We start from the raw sequence: 13695 nt of genomic DNA, 5'->3' as shown, positions 1-13695 counted from the left end.
CAGAATCTCCTTTCTTGTAACTTGGAGCTGTTAGTTTGGCTTGCTCCTTTTTGATGTGACAGCCCTTGATATATTAGAAGATGGCTACCTTATATCCTCTTGGTCTCCACTTCTCCAGGGAATTTTCCTCAGGGGTGTCCCCACCCCCTGGGCCACCTGAGGTGAAACAGGAAGGTTCTGCCTCCTCACCCCAGCCTCGCTTACTGGGGTCACACAGATCTCAACAGAAGAAGCTGCAGCCACACAACCCCAGTAGACCCCAGAGCCAGTGTGGTGTAGTGGTTAAGAGCGGTGGACTTGTAATTTGGTGAAGTGGGTTCATGTCTCCTCTCCTCCACATGCAGCTGCTGGGTGACCTTGGGCCAGTCACACTTCTCTGAAGTCTCTCAGCCCCACTCACCTCACAGAGTGTTTGTTGTGGGGGAGGAAGGGAAAGGAGAATGTTAGCCGCTTTGAGACTTCTTTGGGTAGTGATAAAGCGGGATATCAAATCCAAACTCTTCTTCTTCCCAGTGGCAGCAGGGGCAGGTGGGGCACTCATGGGGGCACTGCCCGGTACGATTCTGCCACCCAAGGTGGCTGTTTCAGCCTGCCTCAGGGGTTGGCCGGTCCTGATTTCCCTGCAGACATCGGTTCCCATCATGACTTTCTCTAGTTGCTCTCTGGAAAGGGAAATATAGCAACTGAGCTGCTCACGAGATGACCAAAAGATGCCAAATGACTAGATCAAGGAGAAAAGTATATCGCCTTGTTCTGCAGCAGAGACATCTCTGCTGTGCTTGTGCTTTCTAAGCCTAATTTCTTTCTGCTTTTACTGCTTGTCTTTAAACACTTCACAATATGACTGGTAAATGAGATGGCTTGATCCAGGGTTGGCTAATTCTGGCCCAAGAGCCTTCATCAGAGGGTCACAGAAGAGCTGTGTGTCATCAGCATATTGCTGACGATACACTCCAAAACTCTGGCTGACCCCACTCAGCAGTTTGATGTAGAGAGAGAACCAGTGGGGTGCTTATGTCTGGATACAAACTCTTTAGGGAGGACAGGCAAGGGTGTCACTCTGAACATCTATGAGGTTGGGAATCCCAAAAAGGGCAGACTGGATACCAGCCCCACCCTGCCTAGGAATGTACTGTTGTCCTCCTGACCATAATCCCCATGGTGGTCTTGAGAGAGCTGGCCTGGATAACCCATTATGCTATATGAATAAATATCCTAGGAGAATTATTGTTCCAGCATTTATGCTGTTTCAGAAAGGCAATATGAAAATTTAATAACTCAAAGGAATGTTAATTTTTTTTCTTTGGGAAGATTTTTTAAAAGACTTTTAGTTACTTTTATTCTTACTCCTGTTGGAATACTAGAGCTGCGGCAGGAATTAACAAACATGATTTCAAGTATACATAACATGTGAATTGGAGTTTCATGTAAAAACACACTCCCATCAATCACAATGTTTTCTTTTTGTTCTTCTTGTTTGCTTGGCATAGCCTGGGGAACAGTGGTCAAGATGCTTTGATTATTCACAGGCATTTAGTATGGCAACAAATGACTCACTTTTACTCTCATCTCTATCACTTACTGGTAAATCCCACACTCACCAGCAATGCTGGGAAGTTGTGGAAATTAATGTGCTTTTGTTACATATATTGCTTCTCCATATGAATTGAATATATACTAATAAATGCATTTGTTAAAAGCAACAGTGATGGGACACCTTAAAAACTAAAACGTAAGCTTTCATAATAATAATAATAATAATAATAATAATAATAATAATAATAATAATAATAATAATTTATTATTTATACCCCGCCCATCAGGCTGGGCCTCCCCAGCCACTCTGGGCGGCTTCCATAAAAACCACAAATACAGTAAAATATCACACGTTAAAAACTTCCCTGAACAGGGCTGCCTTAAGATGTCTTCTGAATGTCAGGTAGTTGTTTATCGCTTTGACATCTGCTGGGAGGGCGTTCCACAGGGCAGGCGCCACTACCAAGAAGGCCCTCTGCCTGGTTCCCTGTAGCTTTGCTTCTCGCAATGAGGGAACCGCCAGAAGGCCCTCGGTGCTGGACCTCAGCATCCGGGCAGAATGCCGTCATAGACGACAGTCTACCAGGTAGACAGAAAGACAACAGTCTATCAGGTGCCATAAGACTCTGTTCTTTTTGCTGCAAGACCTACCCATCTGAAAATTCATTTATTGCAACAAATCAGTGCCGGTAGATATGTGCAAAGAGCAATCTGGATGTGGCGGATTTCAACCTGCACCAGTGAGTGGCACCAGAAATGAGAACAAAATCTGGTAATTTACCCAGGCAAGCTTGTTGTGAGAGTTACCATTATTGCAACAAAATATTCCATATCCTTGCTTACCACATCAGCTCCGGTTCTTTGGTCTGTATAAAGCCTTCATTGCTAGCAGTTCTCCTGCCTAGCTCCCAAGTCCTGACAGTTCGTTTAATAACTGCTATTCACCGGTCACTGAGAATTCTAGTGTCTGCTTCATTAATGCAATAATGAAGCAAACATTAAAAGGGGGAAGGATGTCCAAGTCACACAATGAGTCAAAAATACATACATTTACATAGTGAACTTGGAGCATGGATATTTTTCAGTCCAGTGGGATGGCTTGGCTCTGCAGTTGAAAACCAATGGGACTGGAAAGAGCTTATATTTGGCTGGATCAATTTCACTACAGATGGAGGATGTGCTGGGACAAACCCATGTTCAGTGGATTATGGAATTAGATTCTCTGGTGAAGAGTATGCAGAAGTACACTGACTGTGGCCTCTTTAATTACAGTAATGAATTTAGCAAACTGGTAGCAGAAGAATATCTCCGTTTCTTTGACTTCACTGGACTGACCTTGGATAAAGCACTCAGGTGAGCTGCAAGGGCAGGGATCTCGAATGCGTGAGTTAGAGGTAAGGCCCCACACCACCCATTTCTGTTACCATCGTTTAATTTCAGACATCTCAGGAGTCTAACAAAAATCAAGCACTTTCAACTCGACTGCATGTCTCTTATGTCTGGATTCCTCTTTGTTTACAAATGCTGCCTTTAAATAGGTTAGTTTTATCAGCCGCATTTTGGGTCATCAGATAAAGGGCAGGCGACTGGGTGGCGGGCCGAGTGTCACAATAACACAGTTTCATATTGTGATGCTTTCACTTCCCATCTGCAGGCAGGGAGCCTTGAGTTTTGTATGAAGGCTGGGAAGTAGGAAAGGGCTGTTTGGATCAACAGAAGTCCCAGCGCTGGCTCATATGTTGCCCCACTGAAATAACGATCAAAACTGAAGATTAGTGTTATGTACTGAAGTTCTCACCCTGGGCCAGCAGGGGGATACTGTAGATAGTTATGCAAATAAGGGATCGAAAGTGACATTCAGTGATTGGATAGTTTTAGAAAATTGTTACAGTTACGTTGTACTGGAGCTCTATATAAGCAGGCTGACTGAACTCTTCAGTTCAGTTCAGTTCTGTTCTGGCCTGTGAATAAACAAGAGCTGTTTGAAGAATCGCTGTGTCGTCTGATATGTTCACCCACAACTTAACAATTAGCATTGCCTTTTTTGTTACCTTTCTGTTCCCTTTGAAAATTCTTAGGGTTTTATGAAACATTATGAGCAAATATGTGTGAGGATAGCCTGATAGCTCTTTCAAAAGAGAAAAGTCACTTAAGAGTGATTTCTCACGGAGGTTCCAAATGTATGTTTGCCAGTAGAGGGTAGTTCCAGCAGGAGAAGAGCGGTAGGAATACATTTCCTCACTGGGAAAAGCCCTTCACAAAGCAGCTCCACCCCCTGCAAAAAGACATCTGGTTTCAGTATACATGATTCTCCACAACATTTAGTCAGATTCCGTTTCAGACTTCGAGTCCTTTCATTTAGGACACCCAGCCTGTTTAGCCAGAGTACATTTCTTCTCAGTCTCCATTCCCATCTGTTTCTCTCTGCTGTGCATTGCGCTTCTCCCTTCTTCCTCCTGCTAGGTGCTGGGCTTGGTCCAAATGGTTACTTTCTGTATATTTGGATGTCATCTAATACAAGCATACATTTCCCCACTGAAATAGCAGGTCAGACTGTTTCTATATCTGGGAGAGCATTTCCCTTCTTAGCTTCTAAATATTTTCAAAATTGCTGTGTTGAACTGCCAAATGAGACTGCCTGGAAGCTTCAGCTGCACTCAGTACAGCCCCACACCATCTGATGAATGAAAGCTGCTGGGAGCACATCACGCCTGTACTAGGATGTCCGCATTGGCTCCTTGTTCCCTTCCAGATACAATTCCAGAAGGTGGCTTTAAACTACATGGCTCTGAAGAGCTTCCATGTGCTTTGGAGACATCTCCACTCGCAGATCCCTTTGCAACATCTGAGATTAGGAGCTTGTTTTTACAGTTTGTGCAACAGATGAAGACAGCAAGAACATGAGGAGAGACTTTCTCTCACTAGAGAGTCACACTTGGGAGTATAAACCTAACCATCTTCCAGATGTGTTGTAAGACTTTTTGGGTCATAGGGACATACGAAGCTGCCTTTTACCAGGTTGTTTGCCCATTTAGACCCTTCTCGTCCTGAGTCCTGTGGGTATAGGGTGGGGTACAAATTTAATAAATAACAATAAAAATAGTAAAACTCTGAGTGCTTGTCCACACTTCTGCTTGTTCAGCACCTCCCCCCACCCCCACCCAGAGAAACCCACACTTTCCAGCCGAATTGAGGCAAATGTCAATCAGGTTTTCCACAGATGGACGTTTGTTACAATTCAGCGGTAAAAGAGGGTTTTCCTGGGGAAAGCAGTGGGGCAAACAGAATACCGCTTGGACAGAAAGCACAGGACAAGTGGGAAACCTCTTGGACCCGTGCTTTCTAGGCATGGGATAAGCAAGGTGTGGGCGAGCACTGACTGGCAGCCATAGTTCTCCAAATCCTCAGCCTATGGTCTTTTCCATCATGTGCAATCAGATCCTTTAAACTGTAGGTGCAGATTGAACTGGGCCTTCGGCACACAAAGCATGTGCTGTGGCCCCTCCCTGGGTCTCAGGCTGGCAAAGACAGAAGGAATTTTAATTATATTCTTATAACATAGAAACATTTTCCCCTTGTTTTGCTGGAAACTTCCTGCCTTTGGTGTCCACCTCAACTCCTCAGGGTTGCACAGGCTATAAAACCAATTATTTAAGGTTACGAAGGCACACAAAATGGGAAGCAGTGAGAAGAGTTGTGCTAGTTGTTATAAGTGGCATTCCAGGTTTAATCTGACAAGTATCCATGGCACTCACATAACCAGAGCCCACAGTCCTTCTGGATTGCAATAGGAATGTTTAGGCAGAGGCAGAGATGGACAGATGGGTCTGGTTCTGGTTCTTCTCAATTTCACATTTGCTCATTCATAAATTTATTCTATTTCTGGATTAATATGCATTTTAAAAATAAAATCTGCATAACATTTCATACTTAAATAATATTTTATTTATCAATGTACACATTTCTAGATGCATTTTATCTGAATATATGCATTTGTAATGCATTCTGTAATGCCTTCTTTAAAGCAATGAACTGTATCAAGATATGAAGTTTCCCCCCTTTCACATGTTAGTCCAGGAGTTGTGAATCAAGTCAGATAGATTCATTCATTCATTTATTCATTCATTCCTTCACCTAACAAGATTTATATACTGTTTGATTGTAATAAAACCACCAGGTAGTTTACAAAAAGAATAAAACTTTTAAGGCATCAATAAAGGACCACTAAAAACATTCAAAAGATAATTCAAATCACTGGAAAGCTAAAGCAAGATCAACACATGTGAACTGTCTCCACGTCTGGGTAGTCAGACGCAGTTCCTAGGTAGGGGCAGACCCACTGTGCCCCAAATCCCCATTGTGCAGGGCTGCTCCCAGAGGTCACCATGGTTAGTGACGCCGAAAGCCTCAGTCCTGTGCCTTTTTTCATCCCAAACCAGGTATGGTGTTGGCATGCTCAGCTACGTGGAGATTTAACATTTATAATGAATAGTATAATAATAAACAGTAAACTATGACTTTAGAAGTCCCAGAGCCACATCCATTTTAGGTATCTCACAGCCTATGATCAGCAACTTTTGATCTACTTACAATTTATTTCCTAACTTTCTTACCTTTCCATGTCTAGAACATTCCTAAAAGCCTTCCCCTTGATGGGAGAGACACAGGAACGGGAACGGGTCCTCATCCATTTCTCACACCGATATTGCCAATGCAACCCAGAAGAGAGCACATCTGAAGGTAACACCACCTTATGTTCAGAACTAGGCCTTTTGCCCCACATAGCACCTTGCCATAACTAGCTTTTTGAGAGGCTTGCCAGTGAAATCTCCCTTAAAAGTTAACAGAAAACATGCAGAGTTTGGCAGAATGAGCAGAAGGGCTTCCAAAAACAGAATAACTGGCTTCCCGCATTTTGAAATAACGCAGTGCATTAAATGCACATTACTATCTGAAGAGGAGTCGCCCCTCCATCAATAAGAGCCTAAAATTATCTAACTGCACCACAGGAGAATATTAATACTGGACTGGCCTATTTAGGATCTTTGTACATATTCCTGAGAGCAGCACTTTGAACCCTTGAAATGAGCTTTATAATGGTAAGTTTTGCTTTTTAAGCAAACTGAAAGGAAAGACTAGACGGTTTCCTGGAATAATTCCACCTGCTTAATAACTGCATTTAATTCAAATAGCTAAATAGTTATTAGGATGAAAAGTAAGTGGGAGTGAGGCTGTTGCGGAAGTAGAACAATATCTTAATTTGGAGCCAAATGAAGCTGGCCTTCTCAAATTTTGTTCTTGGCTTTTTGAATGTTCCCCTGCCTTGTGAGGGCAAGGACCACAATATGCTGAATATATCTAGTTGTTAGTGCAATTTAGAAAGAGGCTAAATTACCGTACTTGCATCTTCCAGATGGAATCCACACACTCACTTGTGCCCTGATGCTGCTCAACACAGATCTGCACGGCCATGTAAGTATTTTCAGAAGAAGACATACCTTGTGCTCTTGCTCTCCAGCTAGATTTGTTGCTATCTGGAAAATGCCTTTGAAAACCGATGTCATGGCAGTAGTAGACAATGGCAGGGAAGGGCATTCAATTCCGTGCTCTATATGCAGCAAAATTGCTGCCTCCAGCAACATACCTCTCAACTGTCCCACATCCCAGAATTACAGAAGCCACCCCTGCTTCTGACTGGATCTTGGGATGTCCCATTTTGGCTCCCACAAGAGCGCAGACCCAAAAGACAATCATCCCGATTGTCCTCTGCGATATGTTGGAGAGTATGTAGCAATGGAAGCCTCTTCCTTCAAGTCTCATCCATCTGGGATTGTGTAGGGCAAACTAAGATAAGCATGTATAAGAGTTTATTTTCAGAAGAAGTATTTATGTTTGTGATTTGCGTAATTAGATAAATGTGCACCCCGCTGCTTTGTTCTGATTGCTGCATTGCTGATTGCTTAGAAAATAACACTGCAACTTACATTGATTCGGACAGTAGCACTCATCCTTTTAGGTTGAAGTCCTGTAGCTCCATGGTAGACCACAAGCTTTGTTTGTCCAAGGTACAATCCCTAACAACTTCTGAGAAAGACACTTGTCTGCAGCTGTGGAAAGGAGCTGCCAGTCAGCATAGTGAGTTAGGTACGCCAGTTAAGCATATTTAAAGTTAAAAAGATAAAGGTAAAGGACCCCTGACAGTTAAGTCCAGTCGCAGACGACTCTGGGGTTGCAGTGCTCATCTCGCTTTACAGGCTGAGGTAGCCGGTGTTTGTCCGCAGACAGTTTTTCTGGGTCATGTGCGCAACGCTTCTGGTGCAACGGAAACCCAGAACCAGAGCAGCGCACGGAAATGCTGTTTACCTTACCTTACCTACTTGCACTGGCATGCTTTTGAACTGCTAGGTTGGCAGGAGCTGGGACCAAGCAACGGGAGCTCACCCCGTCGCGGGGATTCGAACCGCCAACCTTCTGATGGGCAAGCCCAAGAGGCTCTGTGGTTTAGAGCACAGTGCCACCCACGTCCCCTTATTTAAAGTTAAGCACATTTAAAGGGAACATTTACACTGTTGTTTGACAAAACGAACAGGCTCCGGTTAACCCAAACCCAGTTGCATGCTTGTCTCTGTTTTCTGTCTCTAAGGCCCACTTTTTACAAGCAGCAGAGGTCTTCTGACACATCTTTCCATGAATACACTCACTGCATGGAGGAGAGTGAGGGGGGATTGTACCAAAGGAATGCATGAAAAGGACCTGGATGGCACGGGGAACTGATTTCCCCCCTGTTCCACTTCAGAAGTGAGCAAGGGGCTCAAGTAACAACATGCTTCCCCACGCAACAATTTACCTGCAAATAGAAATGTCATGGAGAGCTGCTTCTTGGAACTTTCTTCTCTCTGACATGCCTGTTTCCTGTGTGCAGATTTTATTTTCTGTCTGTGGAGGAACATTCAGTCATGTAAATCTGCAACTCCAGTCAGAACTAAAATGGTTCAGTAGCCAAAGAGGTTTACCTGCTGCTTGTGAGAACCAGGCCTAAGTTACCACTGAGAAAGGAGGAGGAGAATTGGGCAGGAAATCAAATTTCAAAGTCCCAAATTCTTCTGCAGGTGAAATGGTGTGGTAAATACAGCAAGTTCAGTGAGGATAAGTATTTGGAAGGCAGCATCTCAGAGCTGTAAACTCTCAATGGCTATGGTGACATTAATTTCTTCTTTCCTCTCTCCTCCTTTCTCTTTCTCTTCTGCTCCGGGATCCTCTTATTATTGCTCTTTAACCCTTTCTCAGGTGGTAAGTGCAGTCGTTACAATTTGCACTACATTTCTGCACATTTTGGGTACTTGGAATTGTAAAATATATGTGTTAATAAGGAAAGCAACACCTACCAACGTGGCCCATAAACCTAAGTCTGTCTTTTCTTTCCCCCCTTCCAGCCGGGTGGGCGCAATGGGAGCAGCATGCACCATCATGCCCTCTCTTTCACAGTTTCATAGTTTGGCTTACTGTGATGTGCAAACTGGGTCTGCAGGTCTCATGATTGTTCCCATGCCACTCTCAGCAACATCCACGTCTTTGAATCCATTGATTAGGAAGTATTGCATTTTAATAGGCTAATTTTTCATAACGATGCCCCTGCCCTAGCAAGAGGTGCGATATTAGTATTGTAGATAAATCGCACAACCTTGCTCAACCAAAAAGCTATGGGACCAGGGACCGTGCAGGAGCAGCCATTGTGTCAGATGTGGCAAGGAGAGGAGAATCTGGCTTTGACAATCATTCATAATTCAGAACTGATAGGTTGAACCTGTGCAAGTCACCCTTGGACTCAGTTTTTGTTTGTTTGTTTGTTTGTTTGTTTGTTTGTTTGTTTTTATTCTGTTTTTCTTATCAGGTGCCCCACAATACAACTCCAATGTCACACATTAACGCACACATTTCAAACAGGTTTCCTGGAAAGAAAAAGCCAGTGAGATGACAATGGGGAAACAATTCCCCAGTTTCTCCCCCCCCCCCCCCCCTGCAAAAAAAACAAAAAAGCCCTGCAGCAAGACTGGAGACCATAGCCCAGCCTGGGTGTTCACAGCAGAGTGCCTTATTCATTTCATTTCACATTCATAGGCAAACACTGATTACCTGGTTCAGTCAAAGCCTGGCAGTTTATGCAAGGAAAACATTCCATTTTCTTTCTTTGGCACTGCTCTACTTTGGGCTACAAAGAAAGAGTACATTTGACATATGTTTACTTCATTTATCTCCATATGTGTGTGTGTGTGTGTATATATATATATATATATATATATATATATATATATATATATGCTTTCGTAGATTTTCACGGGTACAGGAATGCAGGTTTTGGTGTCCTCGGGTGTCTTCCCGTGTAAAAGTTGGGGTGTCTAGGCGACGTTTCGACGAGGTCTCACTCGTCATCTTCAGGCTGGTGCTTTCGGCTTCTTGTTATTGGAACAGAGCAGGATCTCAGTGTTTGAGTTCCTATAAATACTGTTGAGGAGGTGTGGTGTATAGCCTCCAATGTTCTGGGCAGAGAGGAAGTTCCCAGGCTAGTGTGCCTTTTCTTCTTTTGTTCCTTAATTACTTGAGGGATATCTTGAGTGATTTCTTGAGTGATATCCTGAGTACCACTTAGGTGGGTCAATCCCTACACAGATCTGGCTGACACAGACCACAAAACCACAACTCGCCCCTATACACGAAGCCAAGCCAGAGCACAACTAAGTGCAGTACAGCCATCTTCTCAGAAAAACTCTCCACAAAGTTCAAGAGGTCAAGACACTAAGGCTTTAGCAACTAATCCACACCTAATGACCCACCTAAGTGGTACTCAGGATATCACTCAAGAAATCACTCAAGATATCCCTCAAGTAATTAAGGAACAAAAGAAGAAAAGGCACACTAGCCTGGGAACTTCCTCTCTGCCCAGAACATTGGAGGCTATACACCACACCTCCTCAACAGTATTTATAGGAACTCAAACACTGAGATCCTGCTCTGTTCCAATAACAAGAAGCCGAAAGCACCAGCCTGAAGATGACGAGTGAGACCTCGTCGAAACGTCGCCTAGACACCCCAACTTTTACATGGGAAGACACCCGAGGACACCAAAACCTGCATATATATATATGTGTATATATATATATATAGACCAAACTGCGGGAGGTAGTGGAGGACAGATGTGCCTGGCGTGCTCTGGTCCATGGGGTCACGAAGAGTCGGACATGACTAAACGACTAAACAACAACATATTGCCTGTAGCATTAAAAACTTATGGGGGAAATAAAGTATCTGTTCTTCTGCATTGCAGAATATTGGGAAAAAGATGTCCTGCCAACAGTTTACAGCAAATCTGGACAGGCTGAATGATGGGAAGGATTTTGCAAAAGATCTGTTGAAGGTAATCCTATATCTAGTAAAGGAAAGTAGGGGAGAAATGGGGTGTAGTGTTATTGCAGGAAATTCCAAGTGTCTGTGGAACATAAGTTCCATTATGTTGCTGAACATGCATGCAATAAGAATGAATTGGGGGGACGGGACTCTAGCCTCTGCTCCACTATCTATGCTGTGATTATTTCACATTCTTAGAGATGCTCTTCTATATGTCATGATCAGAAAATAAATACATGTAGTTACACCTCCTTGAGGCTGCCCCACTTCAGATTGCAGCTGGGGGATGGCACAATTGAATGCCAAAACTCTCTGCCTTTGGAAAGCTAACATGAAAGGGGGAAAGATTAAAGCCCAGGCTTCTGCGTCTGATGCACTAAGCGTCTTCAAAGATGAAGCATTGCTTATATGAGAGAATTTGAACAGGCAGTTCCCTGGCCCTTCCAGATATTGCTGCACTCCAAATCCCATCATCCCTGACCACTAGCCATGCTGGCTGAGGCAGACAGGGCAGAAGGTAGCCCCAAAGCGGATGTAGCCCTAGGGCTGTGAAAGGTTCCCTTGTTCTGTGATGGGTCCTGTTTGCAGGAGTCTGGCTGGCCAGTGTGGGACAGTGGCGTAGCGTGGGGGGTGCAGGGGGGGGGCTGGCTGCACCGGGCGCAACATCTGGGGTTAGGGCAAATCCATGGGTTAGGGGGCGCAAATCCACGGGTTAGGGGGCGCAAATCCATGGGTTAGGGGGCGCAAATTACTTGCCTTGCCCCGGGTGCTGACAACCCACGCTACGCCACTGGTGCGGGAAGAGGACTCTGGACTAGCTGGGCCTTGGTCTAATCCAGCAGCGCTCTCCTTATGCTATTACTTACAAGTTTTGCAAATGCCTCCAGGTGTGACCAAGCCAAGAAGAAACAACAACTATTCCTTTATTGTTCAAATAATTTGATTAAAAATGAAGATGGACAAGCTCATTTCCTATGATCAGTCAGGGATAGAATATAGCTATGACAACATTTCACCATTATACGCAGATTTAATAATGGTTGATATGGGCACCGTCCACAGATGGGAATCATTTTATGAGAACCTACTAAGAGCTGACTTTGTGTTCTTGTTGCAGGCACTGTATAACTCAATAAAAAATGAAAAGCTAGAATGGGCTATGTAAGTATGTTTTGAAGTGTTTTATAATATGCCTTTGTAAAAAGGATTAATGTATCTTAGAATTTGTCCAAGACAGAAAACAGTTTCAGTAATCGACATCTTGAACGGTATGAGGTAGACAGTAGAAGAGGTTGTCAGAGGCACTGCCACCTACAGGGAATGTATACTAGAGCAAAGAGCTTCCTCTTTGGAGCAGCTTCCTTTGTTCTCTGCTGAATGGGAAGGACAGGGGGGTTTGAAAAAGCAGGCAACTTTGGCAGGGGAGCTGAATCAGTGGGTTGAATCCAGTTTGCCTACAGCAGGACACCCTTGACTAAGGTTACCAGATTTTTTCAAAGAATCCAGGGACAATTTTTTTTAAAAAGAGAAAAAAAAGTTATTTTAAAAAAGTTATTTTTTAAAAAAAAATTAAGAAGTAATATATTCTCTTCTGTGGTCTCCTCTGTCGCGCTGCCTTAATCTGGGCACCGGCCTGCTCTCTTGGAGCGCTAGCTGCCATGGAGTAGGCTCGGATTGGGCCTGGGCTTGGCCACGTGCCCTTGCCCTCCTGGTACTCTCCTACCTCTCCTCTTCAGTGGCGTTTTCCAAGCCCCGGAGCACCGCCGGGCAGTTGGCTGCGTGGCCAGGCATTCTTGTGCCCGACTCAATTTGGGTCATGGGAGGGGGGTATCAGCGGTTCCCCCAGTTGGCACACTGGGTGTCCCTGGTTCCCCCTCGGCAGTGGTGGCAGCAGCGGCAGCCTCAGCAGCCCGCAGCCAGCCTGGTAGCGCAGTTGTCTCTGGCTGGCTTCAGGAGCTGCTTGCTGCCATGGAGCCTGCCATTTTGCCTCGCCAGAAGTCCCCATATGATGTGTCTTGTGCCATTGAACCAATCACGCAACATTCATTCCCTACTAATAAATCTACAACTCTTAAAATATAGATCCGGGGACATTAAATGAAATCCGGGAACATTCCAGGGACGGATTTTGTCTGGGGACAGATTTATAAATCCGGAGACTGTCCCCTTGACCATTTGTGACACGAGGAGCTTCAGGGCAAAGAGGAAGTTGGCCTTTCCATTTGCAGAACTGACACCCTGGATCCAGCCCCTTGTATTTTGGGCCACAGAAATCCACCCCACATGTCAGCTGTTAGCACAACGCAGATGCAAGGAGCTGTACTTTTTTAAAAATTCACTCATATACAGTATCATTTTAACCTGCTCTGATCTGCTATTATATTTAGTTGCTTATTGCTTCATTTGTTGACATTTTTTATGATTTCGTGTCCCATTGGTCTTTCTGCAATGCGTTGCTGCTTGCTCTACACTAGCTGTTTTGGGTTCTGCATCCTCTTTACATCTCCCCACTAAAATCAGTTCACACTGTATTGTGAAGAAATTAAAGGGAGCCTCTGAAGAAGCAGCTCATCTTATTTATGAAACATTGCAGTGGAAGCCTGCCTATCTCTCCCATGATCCCTGACCATTGACCATGCTGACTGGGGCTGATGGAGATTAGAGTCCAAAATATCTGAAGGGCACCATGTTAGCACCCCTGCACTAGCAGAACTGAGTTGTTGTTTTTCGGGGGGGGCGGGGTTACTAGCAATTTCC

General features: G+C 44.3%; 1 protein-coding gene across 1 annotated transcript in view; it reads left to right on the top strand.

Moving 5' to 3' along the window:
* Positions 1–13695, top strand: part of PSD2 (pleckstrin and Sec7 domain containing 2) — a 58191-nt gene that overhangs the window by 22665 nt on the left and 21831 nt on the right. The window contains exons 5-9 of the mRNA XM_077933526.1: positions 2809–2889; positions 6164–6276; positions 6950–7008; positions 10859–10948; positions 12056–12099. Of these exons, the coding sequence (XP_077789652.1) occupies positions 2809–2889; positions 6164–6276; positions 6950–7008; positions 10859–10948; positions 12056–12099 (387 nt within the window). The remainder of the gene's footprint in view (positions 1–2808; positions 2890–6163; positions 6277–6949; positions 7009–10858; positions 10949–12055; positions 12100–13695) is intronic.

Source organism: Podarcis muralis, chromosome 8 (genome assembly GCF_964188315.1).
Source record: "Podarcis muralis chromosome 8, rPodMur119.hap1.1, whole genome shotgun sequence".
NCBI lineage: Eukaryota > Metazoa > Chordata > Lepidosauria > Squamata > Lacertidae > Podarcis > Podarcis muralis.
This window is presented reverse-complemented; position numbering and strand designations above follow the sequence as displayed.